Below are 25,273 nucleotides of genomic sequence, written 5' to 3' on the forward strand. Positions count from 1 at the left end.
TGACCAAAGGAAAAAGGAGGAGTGATTGAAACCTGTTTTGAGCACCAGGGGAATCTTAACGGCCAAAGCTCTTGGGATCTGAATGCAGAATAAGTGCCTCATCAGTAGCTGAATATTTCTGGAGAACAGCAAATAGTGAAAAAGGAACCACAGTTGCAAAATGTGAATCAGTGGATCCGGAAAACATTGGTGCAGAAGGAAACCACAGGTGGGAATTACCACTGACAAAAACAAGCTGTGCAGAACTGGCCAAGTCCCCAGATACTCACACATGTGCAGTGTTTTATAGGACTCTGCTCCTATTACAGAAGGTTTATTTATGGGTTCGCCAATATTGCAAAACCACCAGGGGCCACAGGGCTCTGGGGAAGCAGTATGTGCTACCGCACTACCCAGTGAGCTGTTAACAGGCCCCAGAACTTGAAGCTTAACTCTGACAGAGGCCTTCAGTCCTGGGCTCTGACTGGTAGAGCTCCAGGTGTCCTGATTGGGTCCCTGCTTCTATTTAAACCGAGCAGAGGAAAAGGAAGTCACCCATGCCATTGGGTTTCCCCAGGGCTACCTGCTCCCGCTGCAAGATGTCTGGCTCTCAGGCTGCCCTCCGATCTCCTGGTATCTGTAACCCGGCCTGACTCCTGTTCTGACCACATCTCCTCATGACAAGTGGGCGGAAGAGTGTGATTGAGCATTTTCAGAGTTGAAAAAGACTCTGATCCTTCCTGTCTTGGCCTATGTTAAAAACCCCTTTCACACTGGCCACAGGTGCTAGTGCTTAGAGGCAGTAGTGACACAAGAACATGAAGGACTCGAGACTGGTGGCTTATTACTGCAAAAGTTTACGTTTTCCTGAGAGACGTTATTGAAAAAGCTGTCAGGTCCTGTGGGAAAACTCAATTGTTTTTAAACCGCAGATGTTTCAGTAAGAGTCACCTTGCCGTGAACTGGGTTCTCACTGTCTGGAGAAGGAAAGCTCAGAGGAGCCTGGCTGTTCTCTTGCTCCCTCTGAGCTCAGGGGTACAGTACCTGTTGCTAGAATGTCTTAAGGGCTCATAAGCTTATTTCCTAATCAGAGATAATCGCACACCCTTATTAGCATGTATTTAGAGATCCCAGAGCGATGACAGGGCTGTACGGAAAACACAAATGGACAAATTCTGATCAGCCCTGTGATTGTCCTGGGGAAGGCCCCTGGCAATTGCTGAAGAGCACTGCTGTAACCAGCAGAGTTAGTGATGGGGGACATCAGCCCAGCGACTGAAAGGGGGTGAATGGCACAGGAGACACAGACAGCCCCGAAGCTACAGGGGATCGGGCAGCAGAAGCTGGGGAAGAAGAGTGACCTAAGCAGAAGCTCAAAGAAGCTGGGGCAAAGTGGCGTCCTCAAGCAAAGGGCAGAAGCCAGGGTGCTAGGCCAGGGACTGTCTCCCAGGCCCTTGAGAAGGCCCCTAGCCAGGAGCTTCCCTAAAGATATAGCAGCTGGGGGAAATGAAACGCTCTTGAAGAGACAAGGCCTCTGCTTTGGGAACAGATTGCACCACAGCATGCAGCGGAGATCAGACTTGCTCCAGGGTGAGCACCAGAAGGGACAAGCATAAGGGGATGGGGATTTCCACTGGGACAGCTGGTCTACACTGGGGGGAGAGGGGGTTGCTGGGCTGCCAACTGTCATGATTTCATCACAGTTCTCATGATATTTGATGTTTTGATTTGAGCCCCAGCTCCTGGATTCCGGTGATTATGGGAGGCTCTCAGCTTTCATTCACCAAAACAAAAACAGGTTTCTACCCCTCACGGTTGTGGAGAAAAATACTGAAAGTGTGACCCAAGCGCACTTTAAATGTTCGAACACCAGAAGGCAAATAGAAAGAATCCAGGAGGTTTAATTTTTGCTCAGTGACACGTTTGGGGTTAGCCATGGGGTACAGGGTGACTCACTATTGCTTGCTTACAGCAGGAGGGAGCTTTGTCGTCTGTTCCCACTGAGGGGAACTCGCTCGGAAGTACCAGCTGCTTCCAAAACAAGTTCCCCAGTCTGGGCTCCGTGAGCCCTGCTCTTTCCCTCTGCAGGCTAGCGATTTGCACAGCCCAGCCCTGAGGCTCCCGAAGTGAGCCCTTGGGGTGGAGACGACAGAACCCGTGCAGATAGTAACCGCTAGAGTTCTGCTCTGCCCCCCAGGCACAGGTCCCTGCAGCCTGTCTGCTCACCCCACTTCATCACACTCGAGTATGCAGTCCCTCAACCGCCGGGCACTCGCAGTGCACACAGATTCATTACCTCCATGGAAGCAGTGCCCCCAGTTCACTAGCGTCCCTTCCATTCTGCACTCTCCTTAGCACCTAGCACTTAATCACGCCTAGAGTAAAACCAAACAGTTTAACTGGCAACACAATGTAAAGATTCAAATAGAAGCAAAAGACAAAAGAAAAATATAAAATATAAAATGCACTCTAGCGTTTATGCTTATTCATCAGATCCTCTCTCATCTAGGAAGGTATTTGTCACCCAATAGTCATTCCATACAGTGCTTGTACAGTTGATAAAGCTGGGATCCACCTTTCACAAGATGCTCCTGCTGGCCGAGCGTCGCCTCTGTAATGGCTTCCATCTTGTGTCCTCCTTTTTCCTTTTATACAATTCCAGAGAGTCTCTTCTCATAACCTGAGTGGTTTTTACAACTTCATTGTGCCCACAGTGGTCCCCCTATTCAAGGTCATTTTCTTGAGTTCTTTTGTGCTTGGTAAAGGCCCAAGTCTGCACCTTGGCTAGAGCGTGAACACCTGGCTGGGCCAAAAGATGTCACTTGTTCTCACTCGACTGAGTTAGCTGCAAGAACCACAACAATCGGCGAGGTTTTAGATTTTGGCACAGGCCAAAATCCCCCTTGGGTGAAAGCTTGAAGATGGTGATCACAGTGGAAACACGCCTGTTTAGACAAGTCCCTGAGAACAGACTTGTAACTATGTACCTCCATCAGTTGCCAACATGGGGCATCCAGGTCACACGTACTCAGGACTTTTAAGCCAGCCTCATGACTTTTGGGGGCCTGACGTTAATTTTTGAACACTTGAGGTTGGCAATACAGGGTTTGCACCTGTGCAGCTACATCGCTGTTATAATCTCAGTTGCCTTAAACCTCAGCGTAGACCCAACTTTTCAGAGAGACCTGTACAATCACAGAGCCATCTTAGAGAAGTGAGGCAGCTGAGAAATCTGGAAACTCCAAATTGAAGAACTGGCCAGGGAGCCTGAGGGTTTCATTTTTAACGGTGGCAACAGAAAGAAAGTCCCTGCGCTACCTTGGAGAAACCAGATTGTTGTGGCAAGAGATTCACCTGCTGAGGGAACCAGGTGGACAATGAGGATTCTCCCTGTTTTGTTTTGGATTCTTCTCAAAGGTGAGAATGACATGGGCTCTGTGGGGGAGGGGGAGACAGGCTCCCTGGACCCCCACAGGTTTCATTGTCCATCATTGACCCGCTCTTCTCCCCCGGTGGGCAGCCTTTGGGGAAGCTCTCTGCAGGCTAAGCCAACAAGCTGGGGTTGGCTCCTGTTCTTTCCTTCCCTTTGCAAGGTGGGGAAGGTCTGGCTGGACCAAGGACCAGTCTCTCAGGCAGCCCCTAGAGCAGGAGTAGGCAACCCATAGCACGCGTGCCAAAGGCAGCACGCAAGCTGATTTTCAGTGGCATTCACACTGCCCCAGTCCTGGCCACTGGTCCAGGGGGCTCTGCATTTTAATTTAATTTTAAATGAAGCTTCTTAAACATTTAAAAAACCTTATTTACTTTACATACAACAATAGTTTCATTATATATTACAGACTTATAGAAAGAGACCTTCTAAAAACATTAAAATGTATGACTGGCACGCGAAACCTTACATTAGAGTGAATAAATGAAGACTCGGCACAGCACTTCTGAAAGGTTGCCAACCCCTGGGGTAGAGAGTCATCTCTAAGGGCTGCATCTCTCAGAGTCTATTGCCCCTTTGCAGGGTTTGCCTCCTACCCCTCGTCCCAGGGCGTATTGCTTTACCAGCGGTCAGTGCAGCTTCCTGAGCAGTGTGCCTCTCAGCTGAACTCTCTCCGTCTCCAGCAGTCCCTGGGCAGAGCTGCCTTCCTCCTATTCACCCCCTTCCTGTGAGGAGTTCCTGCCTTTTAAGGTCCTCCCCATCCAGGCTGAACAAACCTTGCAGGTGCAGCTCATTAGCATGGAGCACGCCCGGAGGAGCTATAATAATGGTTAACCTCCTCCATAACAGGGTGAGGATGTGCGCCTTCACAGACTTTGTGGATCACTGGAAATACACTGAACTTACTGGGTTTACACAGTTCACAAGCTCTGCTGGCTTCACTATGGGAGCTTGAAAGCCCCAAATATGCCCTTGCAGTGATTATACCCTACAACAGATGGTGCTGACAAGCTGTGCAGAATCTGTTCCTACATCAAAATCGGTCTCCTGAGAAAGTTATCTATGGAGAAGATAAGAGGGTTGCCAATTCTTATAATTTTATTGGGAGTCTTGTGATGTTTCGTAGTTTTCTTAAAGCCCTAGGTCCTGGAGTCATGTGATTTGTGAGACTCTCCGTTTTCATCTTTTAGAAAGTGCATTTGTAGCCTTAAAGGTGGTTTGCACTGAAGGGTTTTTCCTCCCATTCGTAGTCTCCTGCAGGAGTCTGTCTCTCTCTCTCTCTGCATCCTGTGCAGAGATAAGGGTCTGAATCCTTTTCAAAATTCCCTAATGAACAGTTTGTGCCAGTGAGACAGGAGAGTCTGAATGTGAAGAACATACAGAGAAGGGGGCGGGGCAAGGAGAAGGCAAACTTGTCTTGAGATTTAGGGGTGGCAGAGCAAAGAGCCAAGTTAACATATGGTGTAAGGAAGCACAATTCTACTGAAATCATGGGGGTCAAACACAGAGTCGGTGTCAGAAAAGAGTCTGCATCGAGGACAGTCACCCTGTCCACATACTCACAGCGATTGCAGTGTATAGCGGGAGTGTATAGCCAGGGCAGGGTCTGCATCGAGGACAGTCACCCTGTCCACATACTCACAGCGATTGCAATGTATAGCGGGAGTGTATAGCCAGGGCAGGGACCCATGAGGGAACCTGCTTCACGGAATTCACTCTCACTCTTAGTCTAAAATAGGGAACTGTTGGGCCAGTACAACTTCTGCCTGTGGTGCAGGTTTCTGGAGAGGAAGGGGAGCACTGGGAGTAGATATTTGTGTATCAAAGGCTGGAGTGTGTTATCACCTCTCTTAAAGGGAAAATGTTTATTAAAGAAAAAACAACAACTACAGGAACAAACAGGTTTCCACACCGCTTGAGTTCCGGCTTTCTCGCTTTTGTTTACTACCAATCATACTCTGTCTAAGGACCTACGGAGAACACAGCACTTGCTGGCTGAATAGCATAACTACAAGGACACACAATTCAAGAGCAGGGGGCTCCCCTTCCTAATTTGGAGGAGGCCAGTACATTAATTTTTGTCTGTATTTTCAATATATGGCAACGGCACCTAGAACCCTGCATAGGGGATGTTTATGTTCTCATCTGTTACATCACTGATACATTCTAGTAGAGGGGTTTCAAACGTCATTGCGCAGTGACCTCCTTCTGACATCAAAAATTATGACATGACCCCAGGAGTGGGGACCACAGCTTAGGCCTGCCCAAGCCCCACTGCTCCGGGTGGGAGGCCAAAGCCTGAGCCCCACCACCCCAGGAGGGTGGCGGCAAAGCCAAAGCTCAAGGGCCCAGCAAGCGTAAGCCAGCCTTGGAGACCCCATTAAAACAGGGTCACAACCCACTTTGCGGTCCAGACCCACAGTTTGAGAACCGCTGTTCTAGTACCCAAAACTCCTATCTTCCAAGATCTCCTGTCCCCAACTGCCCATGGTCTCTCTCTTTATTTTATCTTCTTATTTATAAAGCGTACAGGAGGGATGTGAAATTAAAACACAGCAAAAGGAAACAGGTTATCGGCTAAGAGTAAAAGAAGCAGAAGTGTTTTGGGTGTCACGAACACTGGAGGCTTTGCAAACTCCACGGGGAAATGGCACCACCTCAGAAGCACTACTCACGTTTTGGGGCATTTGGAAGACAGTGAGCGAGAAAGGAGCAGCTGTCAGGAAGATGCAGCTGCCCTTTGCTGGGTTGATTCTCGTACTTCCAGGTGCAAGGTTCACGTTCATCCATTCATGCCTGAGAGATTAATTTAACCAGTGGGCTCGGATTCATTCTCTTCCCTTTTCTCTCTGTCTGCTTTAGACAAGAGACACCCACAAGGGCAGGGCTGGTGGCTATTCTGATCTCTGTATGGTGGTTCATGCTGTGCATCCTTAGTACTAACACTATTGTGTTTATACTCCCCTGGGTATCAGAGACTTCCCCCACCAAGATATTTCTTATAAGGTTTCCCCTGGTTCTTTGCATGGGGTTGTGCCATCCAGTGCAAGGGGGAGTAAGACGGAGAATGCAGTGACCAGTCCGGGAGAAAGGACAGGAGTCACTTGAGTTGCTGCCTTGTATCCTCGACCCTTCTGTGTGGGACAGAGATGACAAGTTTTGCCTTATTTTGTTTTTCAGGTTATTTCCATGGGCTGGCTGCCTTTGAGCTGACTGGCCCAGTTCAGTGTCTGTGCCATGTCAGTACCAGGAAGGATATCAGGAAGCTCCAAAATACTGGTGCAGCGGAATAACCTGGCAGAGCTGCTCTAAAGTGGTTGAGACCACGGGGTCGGAGGCCGAGGTGAAGTGGGACAGAGTCTCCATCAGAGACGATCACACCCTGCGCATGTTCACTGTGACCTTGGAGAACCTGACACTGGGAGACACTGGGATTTACTGGTGTGGGATAAATCTAAAAAGCAAAAGTGATTTTAATTCTCTTGTTAGCGTGACTGTCCTCCAAGGTGAGTCCTTGCTCCCATCTCTTTGTGGCAAAGCGGAGCCCACATGTAGCTCAAGGTGAGGGAGGGCAGGGTTAGAGGCCAATCTTTGCTATGCCTGGCCCCTCTCCTTGGTCAACAAGCTAATGGAGTAGGGGAGGATGGATTTGAGACAATCAGAGTGGGGCCTGGGATCCACATGTAATGATTCATCACATCACAAAGGCACCACCTGAGAAGGAAGATAGAGGTCATTCCCCTCTCCAAACCTGGCCCGGTCTGCACCAGCTCCCAGGCTGGCTGCAGCTAGGAGATGCTGAGTCCTGCTTTGCTCAGCTGCCGATATTGCTGCCAGCCACCAGGCATAACTATGTGGGAGATCAGCAATGAGCCAGCAATGCTCAGAGACAGAGGCTCCAAGGTTGTCTCTAGCCTGACCCCTAGCCCAGGTGTGGGGGTAGCAGCCTCAGTAGCTTCTCTCCCAGCGATATAAGAGGGGGAGCTGCTGCCCTTCATCTGTCAATCAGCTCCCACCACAGACAGGTGAGAGGGAGACTGCATTCAAAGGATAGCGCCTCCACTCTCCTCCAGACTTGCCTGCTAGGAGCCGGTGTTCTCATTGCAGTGATTAGGAGGGGCACCTGCCGGGAAGCTTTGGGATCTTGTACATCCCCATGCCAGGACATCAGTCGACTCACCAGGAGTGGTTAAGTTTGGTAGCTCCCAGTGAATGCTTTTCTAATCAGAGTGGATGCTTTGCTCCACCTATAATCCCCTACTTGATAAGGGCTAGTACCCCGCGGTGGCTGCCGGTTTGTGGTGGGATTCTCAGTGTGCTCTCGCTCATTCCTTTTTAACCTACTGCACATGGGTTGGGAGTGAGTTCATTATCATTTGTGAAGAGCTTCCAGTTCAGCACATGAAGCCATGGTAGAAGGGCAGCGGGAGCGTTAATAGAGCATAAACCACATCATGATATGGTGTTTTCTGTCAAACAGAGTTTTTCTATTCTGCTCCATTTCCATCATCACCAGCTGCACCAAAAACAGAGACGTCACATCCTGCACAGCCAAGTAGTAACTTCTCCTCAGGACCAGAGCTGGACTCTAGAAGGTCTGTTTGCTTCAATCTTGGTGCAATCCATGGCACAGGTAGCTTCTAGGGCATCCTTGCCAATATCATTCAGTGAAAACAAGGTTTCTCCAATGTGCGCCTATGCTGGAGACAACACTCCATATAATTGTCTCTTTTGCTAAGATTTATCACCCCCACCAAAGTTATCTCAATGAAACCAGGTTTCAAAGTGGTAGCCGTATTAGTCTGTATTGGCAAAAAGAACGAGGAGTGAGTACTTGTGGCACCTTAGAGATTAACAAATTTGTTACTCTCTAAGGTGCCACAAGTACTCCTCGTTCTTTTTTCAATTAAACCAGTTTGTTATCATGTCGCACTATAGAAACCCAGAATCAGCATTTCTTGTGATGAGGCTGAAGTTTGTTGTGGTCCTTCTAGACAGAGGAGACCCCATCATCACCTTCTATTCCCCTGCTTTCTACCAATTCCCTAACAAGAGCAAAGAATTCTCACATATATTGTATGCCACAAGAAAGTCTATTCTCAGGACAGCATGGATTCGGAGAGGGTAGGATTGATTTGTAGGTCAATGGGGAACAGCTGAAATGTTGAAGCATCTGTCAGGTCTTCTCTGGGCCAACACTAACATTCCAGATTATTTTGATTGCTGCTTTCAAGTAAATATTGTGAGCCAATGGATGATCCCAATGGATGGAGTTTGCTGAGGCCTCCACTTCACTGGGAAATCTCACTCAAACGTTCAGACGGAGTAGCCAGGCCTGTTTTATTCAGACAGGTTTGCTCCCTCACACAGAGCCTTACAGACCCGGTGCCATTTTCTTTCTCCTACCTAGATACCAACTCAGCAACCATTTCATCCCTTTGCTACTCCTGGGCTTCTTGAAGACCTGCATTTTCCTGTGCCTAGTCTGTGCCGCAATCTGGCTGAGCGTACAGAACAAGAGAAACTCCAGGAAGCTGGTGCCAGATGGACATGGTGAGAGCCTCCGCCATGGGGGTTATACACTGCATCAGATTACTTTAGTCTAGTTTTATTGCCCAGCATATGAATGAGGAGATCCCCTCATACACTACTGCATAGCCCTGTTCAGCAGTTCAGAGAGACACACGGGAGCAGACTCATACCATGTTGGGTATGGAAAAAGCAACCAACATCGAGTGCTTTGCACCCAGTAACTGGTGGCTTCTGTTTTTCATTTCAGCTCATGACCTGCCTCATTCTGAGGTTAAGAATGGATCAGAACCAGCAGAGGGACCTTGAGCTCGATTTTTCTCTCACACAAGTGAGAACGTGGAACAGCTCCAGTGAAGCCTATCAAGCTACACTGGTGTAAATCCAGTGCCAGTGATACAAGAATGAGAACCAGACTCTGCATGCGGGAGGGGGGAGTGGCATTTCTGCCCTAATTTTGAGGAGTCTAGTACCCTGACTCTTGTTTGTACTAGATGAGAGATTTTGAATAGATGGCAAAGGCACCTAGAACCCTGGAGAGCATTTTTTGATATTCTCTGTCCATCTAAATAGATAAAATATTCAAATCACTAACATCCCAGTAACCAAGTCTACCATCCCTCCTAGAGCGTCCATAACAAACTGCTCATTCGCGCTCTCCGTTCACTTCACCCTCTTGTTATGAAGTGTGAAAGGGCACATGAGGTTAGCACCAGAAAGGCATCAGATAAGAAAAGCAGCACAAGCACTGGGGTGCCATTGTTGCTGGAGGATGTGAGCAGTCACATGATGTCATGTGCTAAAACCCAAACCAATAAAACCTTTTCAGTGAGAATGTGGATGTCTGGGTGGGCTGGATTGCTCAGTGGGTCAATCAGTGACAGCTGAAATGCAGATGTATCTGTAAGGCGGGGTGGGGGAGGGGAAATCAATGAGTTCAAGTTCTAATTGATTACACTTGCTACTTGCAACAGTGAGTGGTGCACACGGAGAGAAGAAATACAGCAGATAGGAGGCTGCTGTGAAGATTCACTGAACTGTCCCCAATTTATTTAAACTGAGTTACAATGAAACCAGACCATGAGAAAAAATGTATGTTATAGTTAGATATACACACAAAGGCAAACTGACAATTGTACCTTTAACCAGGTTCCATTGGTTAACCAGTGGTGTGTTCACCACTGCACTTTCAACTAGTTAAGAGTGAAAGAAAAGCTCTTGGTGGTTTTTTGGTTTATTTGCTTAGTGTTCTTAAAAAAAAAAAAAGAATACGTATAGTTTGGCCCATCGTGACCTTGATTTCATTGTTTCTTAACACTTCCTTTATAACAGACGTAGTTCTCTATTTGTAGAAGGCTTGCGGTATTTGAGTTCCTCTTTTCCCTTATTGCAGACTAGACGAGGGCTCATATTCAATTCCTGTTGTTACTTCACTCCCAGGCTAGGCCTCAGGCAGGAGGGAAGGACGAATGTGCAGCAAGAATTGTCATCTTGACGGATGATGCCCAGAATTCTATTCCCACCACTGGAAGTGGGCCAGGGAGGAACGATGGACCACTGACCTAGAAATGAGGGTTTGGAAGGCTTTCAGACCAAGTTAAAAAAAATACTCGTAGGGATTGTGTGCGCCTGGGTTTCTGTGGAGCCAGTTTTCAGCATGTGCTGAGCATTCACTCTCTTTAGAAGAAAGTGGCTCAAGGGGAGCATCCAAACACACTAGTCACTTTGGAAAGTTTTGGCCTTAACAGCTTCCACAATGGTTTAAACAGAATCAGTCCCTAGGACAGAGGTTGGCAACCTTTCAGAAGTGCTGTGCCAAGTCGTCCTTTATTCACTCTGATTTAAGGTTTCGCGCGCCAATAATACATTTTAACGTTTTTTAGAAGATCTCTTTCAATGCCCTAGGAGATGAGTGTTCTCCACTTTGGGGCAACCAAAGAGAAACCTCTCGAGTAGTTGTGTATTAAAATTGTAGAGTTAGTCTGAACACTTAAACAGGAACGAAGAAGAGATCCCCAACCAGCCACCTACTAGAATTCCAAGGGGCTTATGCTACAATCGTTTCCCAGGCTAAACTGCTGGCCAAAGACTCATCTGTGAACACCTTTCCTGCCCCTTTTAAGTCCTTTTTCAAAACCCATTTAAGGTTAAATCCAAAATACAGTTCTACTAAAATACTAGATAAACAGTTTGCACATTAGCGTATGTGTCTGGGTAGTCTCCCTAGCAATCACACAATCCTACTCAATTTTAAGTTCCCCCTCCTCAGTAGTGCCACCTCCTCCTGTTGCTTTCGTCTCGATGTAGATTGATTTCCTGCCCAGAATAGTTTTCAGTCTTTGTTGGCACTTATACAGCACCAGGCACATCTGTGGTGTGCTATAAAAAAATCTCCCCGGTATTTGAATGCATCATTGATAGAGTGTTTATCTAGAAGATATCCCGTGAAGGTAAACAAAGTAATATGCAATTTAATTTCACATGCACATGAAGAGAATCCCATAAGAGATTATGGGCCTGGGCTGGTTAAATTGACTCTGGCGGAGCGTCACTGATTTCTGTTCTGCAGTCCTGGCTCAGTGTGTCTTGTCTGAGGTGGATTTAAAAAACAAAACAAGTTTTATCCAGCGCTTTGTTTCTTATGCTGTAACAGGAGACCTGATCCAGCTAATTACAGCCAGCAAAAATTCTTACAATCCAAGAATCAGATGGACACCAAGAGATTGACCCAAAACCAGCTGCCAATGGCAGATCTGCCTGCCTGCCAACCATTAGACATACACTTAGTCAATGGTTTGCAAGTGTTTGAGAGAAAAATTCAGCCTGTTAAGTCTATAGTGAGGGAAGTAGTCAGTTTATTTTAGAGGTGGCGGTGACATTCCCCTCGTATTATCTAGACAAGCGATCTGCTAGATCACGCCAATCCTCGACTCTGGGAGTCAGGCTTACTCTGCTTTGCTGTGAGAACCCCCACTCCTGGGCTGTTCACACACAGCCTCTAGCGTGTAAGCTGCTTGGATTGTGCAACTGAATGACATTAGCCAATATCTCCAGTCCCAGACACAACCCTAGAAACCTTTGTCTTGCAGTGTCCAGTACCTTGAAGGATCACAACAAGGTGTTTCCATCTTTCTAGATCTACTCAGATTTTTTTTCAGGAGGCAGGTGGATGGTTTTATGTTTATTGGGTTAGATCCTTAGCTAGTGGGAATCAGATCAACTCCATCAAATTCAATACCGTTATACAAATTTACTCCATCTCAGGATCTTCTTATCTTAGACTCATAGGACTGGAAAGGACCTCGAGAGGTCATCTAGTCCTGTCCTCTGCACTCATGGCAGGACTAAGTATTATCTACACCATCCCTGACAGGTGTTTGTCTGACCTGCTCTTAAAAATCTCCAATGATAGAGATTCCACAACCTCCCTAGGCCATTTCTTTCAGTGCATAACCACCCTGACAGGAAATTTTTCCTAATGTCCAACCTAAACTGCCCTTGCTGCAATTTAAGCCCATTGCTTCTTGACCTATCCTCAGAGGTTAAGGAGAATAATTTACCTCCCTCCTCCTTTTAAGAACTTTTTACATACTTGAAAACTGTTATGTCCCCTCGCAGTCTTCTGTTTTCCAGAAGAAACAAACCCAATTTTTTTCAATCTTCCCTCATAGGCCATGTTTTCTAGACCTTTAATCATTTTTGTTGCTCTTCTCTGGATTTAATCCAATTCATCCACATCTTTCCTGAAATGTGGCACCCAGAACTGGACACAATACTCTAACTGAGGCCTGATCAGCATGGAGTAGAGCAGAAAAATTACTTCTTGTGTCTTGCTTACAATACTCCTGCTAATACATCCCAGAACGATATTTGCTTGTTTTTTGCAACAGTGTTACACTGCTGACTCATATTTAGCTTGTGATCCACTATGATCTTGTTTTAGGCTCATGATGCAAGTACCATACACAGTTACTGTTCATGCTTTTGGGGCATGATTAGACATTCCATTACGAGAACAGGATGCAGGAGTTCAAAAAACAGGCCCGATTGTGAAGAAAATATAAACAGAAGTTTAAAAACAGGTGACGTGACACTCCCTCCCAAAATAACCCAACCACAAAGATCAGAGTGAGCAGCATCTACTCCTCTCAGAAGGAAGCGAAGCGGTCAAAAACAGGAACTCGTAAACTAAAATTAAATAATTGTCCATAAGGGGTCACGCTTTTACTGTAGCCTATTAGAGGAGAAAGGTGGCCCTGGCTGGCCTAGGCCCACATAGAAAACTCAACTTATTGCAGAGCGCGTTACTTTCCATTTAGCTTTCTGCTGCTCGGAGAAGGAACCAGGACAATGAGAATTTTCCCTGGCTGGGGCTGGATTGTTTTCCCAGGTGAGAAGGAGATCTTTAGAGGTCAGTGGAAATGGAATGAGGGCAAAGGCCTAAGAATCCTGCTATGGGATTTTTGTCATCAATATCGGTGGGAGGAGGATATTACTAGGAAAGGACTGTTGGAACAAAGGCAGTGGTTTCAAACCTGTGTACCCAAATTTAAACCTGCATTTAGATGCCTAATTTTAGACACACAAGTTTATTCTTTAGCCAAAATGTCCAAATTCCCAGAAGCTATCTCCAGGTAGGAACCCAAACTGCAGAACTCCACCTGGAAATGGTTTTTAATCTAAATGCTTCAGCTCTAAGGGAAAGTTTTCAATACTGCTACAGTGACTTTGCAAATGGGACTCTGGCTGCTAAGTAACTTAATCGAAGTGCCGAAGTCTCATTGAAAGTCAACAGGACTTAGGCACCTAGTGGAGTTTACAAAAAACACATAAGCAGCCTAAGCATCTAGCCCAGGGGTCGGCAACCTTTCAGAAGTGCTGTGCCGAGTCTTCATTTATTCACTCTGATTTAAGGTTCCACGTGCTGGTAATACATTTTAACGTTTTTAGAAGGTCTCTTTCTATAAGTCTATAATATATAACTAAACAATTGTTGTATGTAAAGTAAATAAGGTTTTTAAAATGCTTAAGAACCTTCATTTAAAATTAAATTAAAATGCAGAGCCCCCTGGACCGGTGGCCAGGACCTGGGCAGTGTGACTGCCATTGAAAATCAGCTCGCCTGCTGCCTTTGGCACCCGTGCCATAGGTTGCCTACCCCTGACCTAGAGTCACATTAAGCACTTTTGTAAATCCCACTAGGAATCTAGCTACAGCTTTATTTGCTGAAATACCTTTGTAAAATCTGCCCTTTGATCTGCTGTAGATAAGGTAGCATTTTTTAAAGTGATCTAAGTGGTTTGGAAACATTCAGGTACCATAGAATGTTAATACTTGCCTGCCAATGATCTTCAAATATTTCCATGCTTGCCTGCTGCTGAAAGGTCAGGAGGTTTGAACTGTGGCATTAACACCTCTCCCCTGCTCTAAGCTTCATGCACTTTGCTGGGCTGATAATCTATTGTTAGCAATATGACTGATGGCAGTTCTGTCCCTAATGCATACAACCTGTTGCATATGCACCTTGGGATATACCATTAGAAAAATTACTTTGGGGGTATTAAGTATCAGAGGGGTAGCCGTGTTAGTCTGGATCTGTAAAAGCAGCAAAGAATCCTGTGGCACCTTATAGACTAACAGACGTTTTGCAGCATGAGCTTTTGTGGGTGAATACCCACTTCTTCGGATGCAAGAAGAAGTGGGTATTCCCCACGAAAGCTCATGCTGCAAAACGTCTGTTAGTCTATAAGGTGCCACTGGATTCTTTGCTGCTTTTGGGGGTATTAGGTTTACTCACCTGCTGATATATCCGGTCATAAAAGAAATGTTTGCTGCAACATGCCTGTAGCCTAGCACAATGATAAAAAGGACTGGAACTTTGTTAGAGGACAGAAAGGCATTTCCCTTGATTATAAATGAACATGTTCATTTCTGTGGAAGTACTTTGGTTGAGGAGTATTGCTATTGGATACAGCATTGGCTAGGAATTCCCGATTTGGAGATTAGCTTGGGTAACACGGTCAGCTGGGGTAGTTAGCGAGTTGTCTTCCAAATTGGTCTGTGTGGATGTTTGAGAATCCAGCTCAAGGTTATATAAAGTCACTAGTGATTTTGAGTGTCTTGAAGACACAGTGACACAGAATCCACCATTCACACTAATTTAAACCTGCAAGTGATCATGCCCCATGCTGCAGAGGAAGGCAAAAAAACCTCCAGGGTCTCCACCAATCTGACCCAGGGGAAAATTCCTTCCCAACCCCAAATATGGTGATCAGTTAAACCCTGAGAATGTGGGCAAGACCCACCAGTCAGACACCTGGGAAAGAATTGGCTGCAGTAACTCAGAGCCCTCCCCATCTAGTGTCCCATCTCCAGCCGTTGGAGATATTTGCTAATAGTTGGCGCAGACCAGCTAGATGCTATTATAGATAGTCTTGTCATCCCCTCCATAAACTTATCAAGCTCAGTCTTGAAGACGGTCAGGGTTGTTGCCCCCTCTACTCCCCTTGGAAAGCTGTTCAGAATGTCACTCCTCTGATGGTTAGAAACCTTCATCTAATTTCAAGTCTAAACTTGTAGATGGCCAGTTTATATCCATCTGTTCTGTTCATTCCCTCTGAAGCATTTGGCACTGGCCATTGTCTGAAGACAGGATACTGAGCTAGATGGACCTTTGGTCTGACCCAGTACGGCTGCTCTTATCTCCATTTCTTTCTGGGTTGTTTGTTTTTTGTAGGATGTTGGGCCTTGACTGGCCCTCAGGAGGTAAGAGGTCCCCTGGGCGGAGTGCTGACGGTACTGTGTTGGTATGGCAGAGGCTACGAGAATCATATTAAATACTGGTGCAGAGGAACAACTTCGACATCCTGCCTCGTAGTTGTTACGACAGGGTCAGAGGCAATGGTGAAGCGCGACAGAGTCTCCATCAAAGACATTCACACTTTCTGCACGTTCATAGTGACCATGAAAAACCTCACAGAGGGAGACTCTGGGACTTACTGGTGTGGGATAGACAGACTGGGATGGGATCTCATGTTCTCTGTGAAAGTGAACGTTCTTCCAGGTAAGTTTCTGCATGAGTCTTCTTTGATTTTTACTGGCTTAAGTCAAATTTAAGGACACTTATTCCAAAGTGTCTGCACACAGACTTATGTTGGACCAAGGGGTGTGAATTGTAACCAAACATTATTGCAATGCACGTTTGGACTGGTCTATGTACAAAGATGTAAGCTAAACTGATAAAAACAAACCTGGGATCTAGGAATGTCCAAGCACAAAGTTGTACCAGTTTAACTAAATTGGTTTAAAGTCATGTGTAGTTAAATCAGTGCAACTGTGTGTATAGACCAGGCCTAAATTGAAGACAAATGTATAAGGGGTCTCATAGAATCTCAGGGTTGGAAGGGACCTCGGGAGGTCATCTAGTCCAACCCCCTGCTCAAACCACTGAGCTATCCCTTCCCCCTAATAAACCCTCCTGCTTCAGGGCAAAACCAGCCACCAACTGAGGGGAGCTGGAAGAGGTGTCCCCTATGAGCAGATTATTCCCTAATTATGGGACTCTTGCCCCTTCCTCTAAAGTAGTGGCCACTGTCAGAGGCACATCGACATGGACCACTGGTTTGATCCAGTACGACAATTCCCAAGCTCCAGTATAAATAAGTGCCAGAAACTGGTGTAGGAACGAATACTGACTTGGGGTAGGATGGCCTGGAGAAGAAGAGGGGAGGCCAGAAAAGCCGGCAGATAGAGACCCTAGTAACCAAATGGAACGTTTAAGTCACACATGTGCAGCAGCAACTTGGCTGTGTCCGCCCTGAGCTGAGATATTTTTGCTGAAAGTCAAACTCTCGTTACAAGTTAACTGGAGCTTTGCATGCATCGTAGTCAGGCCGTTAATACTGTATTTGTAAGGAGATGGGACAGGACAGTGATCACTGCACAGGAAACCAAGCTTCATCTTTCTAAACCTTTAATAGCTATTTACGGTTTCAGTCCACAAAAAACAAACCAGGAGATATAAGTAGAGTCACAGGGCTAAAACCAAAGCGCCAGACGTCGCTGCTATGTAAGAGCCGGGTATTATTAATAGGAGTCATCCAGCAAATGCAGAAACAGGGTGTTCAATACCCTGAAAGCAAAGGCAGGTACATATTCAGTTAATATGAAGCCAAAATATTCTGCAAAAGTCAGAAGACTGTTAATGCAGCTAAACCTGCCTGTTCACAGCTGTTCCTGCCTCACCACCGCCAGCACCAATGAGAGAGACAACAGTTCATGCTGCCTCCACAGAGCCTCCTTTCAGATGGACTGCCCCTCAAGTGGCTGAATCCAGCTCCACCGTTCACAGCAGCGACCCTCCTGCAGGGTGAGTGTCCAGGCACATTCTAGAGGGGTCATGACCGGGATGTGGGAAGTCTGACCTAGTGGTCAGAGCAGGAGCCAGGCCAGGTCTGGATACCAGGAGACCTGTATCTGAGATAGGCCAGAGGACAGACCAAGAGTAAGGTGTTACCAGGAGATCAGAGTCCAAGACAGACCAGAGGCCCAGGCTCACAAGGTGCCCCAGATCAGGATGTCAGAGTCAGGTACCATGGGCGTTGACTTCTGCTCCCTGCTCTGCCCCCGGCCATGCCCCAACTCCACCCCTTCCATGAGGCCCCACCCCAATTCCAACCCCTTCCCCAAAGTCCCCACCGCAACTCCACCCCCTCTCTGCCCCTATTCTGACTCCTTCCCCAAATCTCCATGCTGGTCCCCTCTTCCCTGCCTCCTCCCCTGAGCACTCCACGTTCCCGTTCCTCCTCCCTCTCCCTTCTGGAGTGGCCTAACAGCTGTTTGGCGGAGGAGCAGGGACGCGGCATGCTTGGGGAGGAGGCGGAGGAGGATGTGTGGGGGAGGGAAAGGGCAGCTTGGCTGCCAGTGGGTGCAGAGCACCCACTAATATTTCCCCATGGAGCACCCACGAAGTCGGTGCCTATGTCAGGTACCAGGAGCTGGTAGCCCGGGGCAGGCAGACATAAGCATGGAAAAACTCAGTTGCACAGACCATTTCCTGTACCTCTGCTCAGTTTAAATAGAAGTAGGGAACCAGTCAGGACCCTCTGGGTTTTCTCACTCAGATCCCAGGACTGTTCAGGTTTGCGTTCTGGTGGCAAGATCCTGCAGAGGACACTCATAGTTCTGGAGGTTTAGAGACAAGCTCAACTCCAATAGCATCTGTCTACACTGGCAAGTTTCTGCGCTGTAATTCCCAAGGTGTATACACTGCCAAGCCACTTAGTGAACAGAAACTGTGCACTTGCAGTGCTGTTTAAAAAAAAAAAAAGCCACCCCAATGAGAGATGTACTGTTTTCTGTGCTGGGGCTACAGTGTCGCGGTGCCAGTGTAGACACCCTGGTTGATTATGGTGCTGCAGTTGGCCTCCAGGAGGTGTCCCACAATGCCTGTTCTCGTCTCTCTGGTCATCGGGTTGAACTCTACTGCCCTGCTCTCAGGTGACCAACCGTGAGCCCCACCCCTTAAATTCCTTGTGAATTTTGCAAGTCCCCTTCTTGTTTGCTCGGTGATGCGTGCAGTGGTCTCAGCGCATCTTTCCAGGTGACCGTGCCTGCTCCACGCACCAGGAGATCCCCCACCTGGAGCAATGCCGAGCTGCTGGACCTCATCAGCATTTGTGAAGAAGAGGCTGTCCAGTCCCAGCTGGGCTCCAGTTGTAGGAATTATGATTCCTGTGGACAGATTTCACAATGCATGACAGAAAGGAGCCATGACCGGACACACTGCAGTGCAGGGTCAAAGTGAAGGAGCTGCGGAACGCCTACCACAAGGTGCAGGAGGCAAACCACTACTCTGGTGCTGCATCCACGAACTGCCAGTTCTACAAAGAGCTGGACGCGATACTCGGTGGTGACCCCACCTCCACTGTGAAGGCCGCTGTGGATACTTCGGTGGCTCACGTGCCAGTCGAGAGTGGACTGAGACAGGAGGAGGAAATCTTGGATGAGGATGTGGAGAGGGACCCAGAGGCAGAGGATGACTCAGAGGTCAGAGATGCATGCAGCCAGGAGCTCTGCTCTACCCCAGAAGAGGCTAGCCGGTCACAGCAGTCGGAGCTTGGTGAAGTGCAAACAGGAGAGGAGGCCCCTGGTAAGTAGCTTTGACTTTGGGAATTGCTGAAGCAAGTTGTTGGGGGCAGGAGGGTTGCAGAAAGCAGGCTTGTGTCTGTATGATGCACGTACCACCTAGTCTGAGCGGCGGAACAGGCTGTTGATTGACTCCCTCACTTCACGGGAAACTGACTCAGAGATCTCCAGGAAACTTTTATGGAGATACTGGGCAATCCGCTGCCGCGGGTTCTTTGGCAGAGCTGCTTTGTCTCTTGCCCCATTAAGGGTAACTTTCCCACCCCACTCTGCCATCACAGGGCAGGAGTGGGGACCATTGCTGCAGCGAGCCGCATAAGGGCCAGGGTGGAAGCTGCAGTCTTGGAGAAGACCCTCCCTTGACTCCTTGCTCACCCTCAGCAGCGAGATACCTTCCATATGAACGGAGCCTGTGGAAAATGTGGGGACAGAACTGATTATAAGGCCCCCCCCTACAGTGCTGGCTCTTCTCAAGAGCCACATGCCCAGTGCACAGTACAATCCTGGAACGGTGATTTCCTCTGCCCCTGTGGTTACTCACCATTGTGGGGGTCTTGTGGCTCACGTGCGCTTGCCTGGGATCAACCAGTCAGTGACAGGTATGTGAGCAGTGGCTGTGTTTGAAATCACTGCTCTGTGTGTTGCAACCAATGCTGCTTCTGTAAAATGTTGCATTTTGGCTTCACAGAGACGACCTTGGGAGTCCAGCCTCCCTCTTTATTATGGCCGGCTGAACAGCTGGGCAGAATTAGAAAGTGGCCATGAAGAACTAAAGAGGACTTTCTGCGTGATGTCATGACGCACTCTGTGGCCAAAAAACAAGAATTGAAGGAGTGTCAGGGCAGCAAGAAGAGGGACCGAAAGGAGAACATGGCGTGCCAGAACGAAGCCACGGAGTGCTATGGAGCGCCAAGCGGACACGCTCCAGGCGCTACTAGGCCTGCAAACCAAGCAGCTCCGCGCCCGCCCTCCCCTGCATCCGCTGTCGCAAAACTCTTTCCCATGCGCCCCCGCAGACACCCCCAACACACTGTTATCAACCGCCTGGCTCCAGTCTGTACCCGCTGCATCCACTCCTGCCCTGTCACAGTCCAGCCCTGCGGACCCCCAGTACCCACTGCACTCAACACCCATCCCTCTGCAGTTTAGCCCTGCTGAAGAACAGTACCCGCTGCACTGTAATCCAAAGGACAAGGTTGCATATGATACCTGGACAGACACAAATCTTTAACTGTCCCCGGACCCCACCTCCTCCTGGGGCCCTCCCTTCCCCCATCCCCCTCAGTGCTGAGATTTTTTTTGTTGTCTCTCTCCCCCGATTGTTGTTTTTTAATAAAAGAATTGTGTTGGTTTGAAAGCAATCTTTATTCCATTAACTGAAAGCAAACAGAGTCCTGCAAAGCAACAGGCAATTTTCTTAAACCTTCACAGTGCATCATCTGCACCAATCACGATCACCTCCTAGCATTACAAGCACTGTACTCCCGAGCATAGCAACAAATATTAGTGGCTTTCAGCTTCAAATTGCTGCCTCAAGGCATCCCTGATCCTTATGGCCCCATGCTGCACCCCTCTAATAGCCCTGGTCTCTGCCTGTTCAAATTCAGCCTCCAGGCACTGACCCTCAGTGGTCCAGCCCCAAGTGAAGCTTTCACCCTTCCCATCACAAATATTACAGAGTGTACAGCATGCGGCTAAAAGCATAGGAATATTGTCATCGGCCAGGTCCAGCCTCCCATATAGGCAGTTCCAGCGGCCTTTAAGTGGCCAAAATCACACTCAACAGTCACTCTGCACTTGCTCAGCCTGTTGTTGAACTGCTCCTTGCTGCAGTCAAGGATCCCCGTGTCCGGCTCCATAAGCCACAGCATTAATGGGTAGGCAGGGTCTCCCAGGATCACAATAGGGCCCCAGGAGGAGGTGGGGTCCGGGGACAGTTAAAGATTTGTGTCTGTCCAGGTATCATATGCAACCTTGTCCTTCGGATTACAGTGCAGCGGGTACTGTTCTTCAGCAGGGCTAAACTGCAGAGGAAAGGGTGTTGAGTGCAGTGGATACTGGAGATTCGCAAGACTAGCACTTAGACTGTATGGCGGGGAGTTAGGAGATCCAGATGCTGTTCCCAGCTCTTCCACTGTCTCACTGTACCACATTGGAGATGGTCACTAAACTGCCATGCCTCAGTTTCTCTCTCTCTCTGCAAAATGGGGGTAATACTCACACATCTCAGTCAAAGGCAACGAGTTCTTTGATTAAAATTCTACCTAAACAAAGTGCAAGTATCAAGCAAGGTAGAAACAGACTCTCTTTTCCTCTTGCTTTTAGTACAACAGACCCAGTCCTCCATATCCTGACACCATGCCTCCTGCTGGTTCTACTGCTGAGTCTGTTCATGGTTGTACTGTTTAGAAGGATGTCGCAGAGGAGAAACAAAGGTAAAAAAATATCACTTTCCCAAGTAATGAGCCATTTTAACCTTCGCTCAGTGCAGCCTGCATGTTCAGTTTCATTTCTCTGACTCGCAGCGCTGCTTCCACAAAACATAACTGCAGAGAAACTGTCTCCAAATATATCACAAGCATCTAGCCACAGTCACTCCCACCCCAGCAACCCCTCACACATGAAAATTGGAAGGCAGCAGGTCTTGACAGGATCAAACCCCAAGAACCCCCAATCCCAGTCTTAGCATAGGCACCTACCACAGGCTAATTGGATGGGTGGGCATGTTTATTTCTAAGAAGCCTGCAATTTTTTTAAGTGCATACATTCCAATACAAATCAAAAGAAAACAACTGAGAAACACAGCAGTAGGGGGTCTCACTAACCTGATGGGGTCTCTCCAGCTCTTTGCCAGCGGCTGCTACAAAGGCTTTCTGCACTTCCAAAGCCCCAAGCTGGCTTGGGTTTTGCACTCTGGGAATTGCTGAACCTCTGACTTCATTAGCCACAGCTGGGCTAACCAGATTCTCATGGCCAGAAGCAAAGAGACCAATTCCTTCCTTCCTGGAACAACCTCTGTAAGACCTTTTATTGGGTAACACTGATCTTTCCTCCTAGCTTCAATGACCTGCAGCTAGGCTTTAATGAGCCTCATACATGGGGATAAAACCCTGGAGTTCTCTTTTACTAGCTCTGGCACACGGTAAGAAAGAACGCTGCAACTGTTTAGAAAGCAAAAGGAAAGTTAATGATTTTTCCCACCCTGCCTGTATCACACACCCAAGCAGAAGAGCCAGGGGTTGTCTACATGAGACAGCTGCACCAGTTTAACTTCGCTTTCTCCTGGCAGGAAATGTCTTGTGTCCACACACAAACGGTCTTATATCAGTTTATCCTGCACCTTCTTTCAAAAAAATTAAACCTCTATGGAAGCAACTTAACCATTCCACTGTACCCACAGCCATTGCGTTCGCCCTCCGACTGCTATCCCATAGGGTGTCATTCACACCCAAAGTGACTTACCTGGTTACCTGTTTGCACTCCATTACCCTGGAGCCACATTAACCACATGAGCCTGCTGGGTTTAAATGCTGCTGGCATATGCCCAAGATCTTCTATTTGCATCTCACACTAGTTACAAGTACACAGAGCCTGAGGCCACCTTGTCCCAATGTCTCTCTGCATTGCTGGTGGCAGCCGACTCTCCTTTGGCAGCACGGCTGGCTCCCAAGAAATGCTCCCAAAGCTGGACATAATGATCCCACCATGTGAAGCTGAGGCCAGTCGGACCAGTGTTAAACTCTGGCAAGTTTCCGCAGTGCTTAACTATGGGAAGTCCTCCCTGGGTAGTGTTTCCTGGCTCTGTCCTCTCCTTACCAAACATATCCACAGACTCCTAACCTCTTGGCAGCAGGAGAGAGGGGCTGAGCTGTGGAAGAAGGGCAAACACGCTGTAGTGTCAATGTTACCACTTTCCACGTGCAGTGAAAAGCAGAGTGGATCTGGGGATCCACAGACTTAGAACCACTTCTGTACTGGGAGGTTCACCTGGTTCATTTAGGCCAGTGGTTCTCAATGTGCGGCCTGCAGGCCGCTTGCAGCCCAATCAGTACAGCGCTGCGGCCCATGTGACACCCTCAGGGTCATCCAGCTAGTATTGGACTCGGCCCACAATGGTAAATAGGTTGAGAACCACTAATTTAGGCCAACTTGGCTGAGTCCATGTTAGCACCACTGGGTCACCCAAGTTCAGTGGGTTACATAGGTACCCAGACAATCCAGTGTTTCCCAAACTCATTCTCAAAAAGCCCTGAGATGATGAAAATTGCTAAGTGTTACGCCTTTTCCAAGGAGAGCTTCATTTACCTGGCACTGCATCGAGGTGCTCAGCTATTGGTGTGCCGAGGGCCTTAGAAACACCTAGACGTACCTAAAAATAGCTTGGCTTCCTTTGATGCACTTCTCTTTCTGGTTCTTTCAGCCCTTGAGGGAGCATCTGGACAAAGGGAAAAGAACTTCCATCCCTATCGGCTGGTAAGGCAGACCCGAGGCAGAAGCCTGAGTTTAGAATGTTTCACACATTGCTCAAAAGCTGAGAAAGGCAGTGTTCCAGGGATCGGTCACCTAGTGCTGAATATCAGCCCTCGAAAGGGGGCATCTGTCTCCCCTGTGCTGAAGTAACTGCAGATGTGACCCACGCTAGCACAACGTGTGACTTTCTCCCCCTCTAGTGGCTGGTCCACATAAAAGAGTTACTACAACTACCACTTAGCAGAGTTACTGCTGTAGCGTAAGTGGTGGCGTTTAATGCTGAAAGTGTCAAATTCAAGCCCCACTGATGACTCTGTTTAGGGGTCGTTATTCAAACACATTCAGCGAAGGTGCAGAGGAGAAACTGATTCCTGGCTTCTCTAGCCCTATAGTGTGGCACTTTGGGAAGAAGGGACTCAGAGTTTCTCTTTGTTCTGAACACCTCACATGCCTGTTTCAGGTACCTGGAAACACCCCGTCGTCCTTCGTTACCAGTGATCCTGCAGCCTCTTGTAAGGCAGCCATCTGCATGCCCATGGAGGAGACACCCGACTCAGCAGCTGATGAGGATGTCTATGAAAATGCCGCACATGAGACCCAGGTAGGAAGAAAGCCCAATGGTTACCACTGTTAGCTGAGTGCTGCTGGAGAGCGTAAGTCACCAGCATGAGAATTCTTCATGAGACCAGAGCAAGGGATAAGGCTGGTCAGATGTTTTCCATCACCATTTTTCCAATGGAAAATTGGATTTTCAACTAAAGAATTCATAGCATCTGGCCTCCACACGAAGTTTTGATTTTTCATCAGAAAACCAAATATCCAAAAACTGAAACATTTTGCAGTTTGGGGCAGTTTTCAACTGGAATTGTTTTTGGTTTTTGTTGCTGAAAACAAAAGAAAAAATTGGTTTGGGGTTATTTGATTTTTTTGACAAGTCCAAGTTTTCCATGGAAATGCCAAAAATATTTGAGTTTGTCCCAATTTTCCATGGAAAAGAGACATTTTCTCACTAGCTGATGGAGTAATTAAGTAATGAAGAGAATCTGTGGGCAAATTCTTCCCTCTGGCCCTTCCTGCACCAATGTTCCCTCTAATTTATGACAGGTCGTGTGCGCAAAAAATTTCTTCTGTGAAAACTTTTGTGCGCGGTATTTCGCCGTGTGCGCGGTGTTCAGGATCTGTGTGCACACGCACATGTGCAGAGCTTAGAGGGAACAGTGTCCTGCACAGAGTCTTTTCCTCTGTCTTAAAGATCACTAGTCTCATCTAGTGGCAACAGCTAATGAACTCTACAGGAAAGTGCAACAGAATCAGTTGAGGTCATTTTTCACTGGTGCCTGGACTCGCTCCAAAATAATCTGCGTCCTCTGATTCATGGTGCTTTTGTTTCAGGCTTCAAGATCCACAGAAGAGGTTGTTCCTGGCACAGTGAAATTTACAACCTCACGTCAGCAGACCACCTATGCCAATCTGAATCCAAACACACGCAGTAGGACATCCCCCTCTCGTCATCAAGGAAAGCGTGGGAAAAAAAATACTGGATGAAGCTCAGTGCTCCTGGAACATTCCCCCTCCTACTGTTGGAATTTTTAGCAGCTTGTTCGCATTTCCCTGAAGTTACATAGAAGCTTTCAGATTCCTGTTCCTCCATTATTCTTATGCCAGGTCCCCTGTACTGAGATGCTAGTGTTGCTGCTGATTGTGTCCCATTCCCAGCGA

General features: G+C 47.6%; 2 protein-coding genes across 2 annotated transcripts; both read left to right on the forward strand.

The window, feature by feature from the left end:
* Positions 1-6,626: 6,626 nt before the first annotated feature.
* LOC120383135 (CMRF35-like molecule 7) lies at positions 6,627-9,685 on the forward strand (the record flags this gene model as incomplete). The annotated part of the gene is made up of 4 exons (XM_039500756.1): positions 6,627-6,915; positions 7,890-8,004; positions 8,820-8,962; positions 9,189-9,685. Coding segments are annotated over 4 exons (606 nt in total), but the record flags the coding sequence as incomplete, so codon positions are not given.
* Positions 9,686-15,800: 6,115 nt separating this feature from the next.
* LOC120384048 (CMRF35-like molecule 1) lies at positions 15,801-24,140 on the forward strand. Its single transcript, XM_039502368.1, has 4 exons — positions 15,801-16,001; positions 17,168-17,306; positions 21,410-21,519; positions 24,015-24,140. Exons 1-4 carry the CDS (start codon positions 15,839-15,841, stop codon positions 24,050-24,052), a joined length of 450 nt encoding a protein of 149 aa, XP_039358302.1. The 5' UTR covers positions 15,801-15,838; the 3' UTR covers positions 24,053-24,140.
* Positions 24,141-25,273: the final 1,133 nt, after the last annotated feature.

The sequence above is a fragment of the Mauremys reevesii genome, linkage group 15 (genome assembly GCF_016161935.1).
Source record: "Mauremys reevesii isolate NIE-2019 linkage group 15, ASM1616193v1, whole genome shotgun sequence".
NCBI lineage: Eukaryota > Metazoa > Chordata > Testudines > Geoemydidae > Mauremys > Mauremys reevesii.

Bases quoted from the DNA above. Each gene is read 5' to 3' on its own strand.
- LOC120384048 (XM_039502368.1), top strand. From the start codon at position 15,839: ATGGTGAAGCGCGACAGAGTCTCCATCAAAGACATTCACACTTTCTGC. The intron at 16,002-17,167 runs GTAAGTTTCTGC...GCCTGTTCACAG, and splicing joins GAAAGTGAACGTTCTTCCAG to CTGTTCCTGCCTCACCACCG. The intron at 21,520-24,014 runs GTAAAAAAATAT...TGCCTGTTTCAG, and splicing joins GTCGCAGAGGAGAAACAAAG to GTACCTGGAAACACCCCGTC.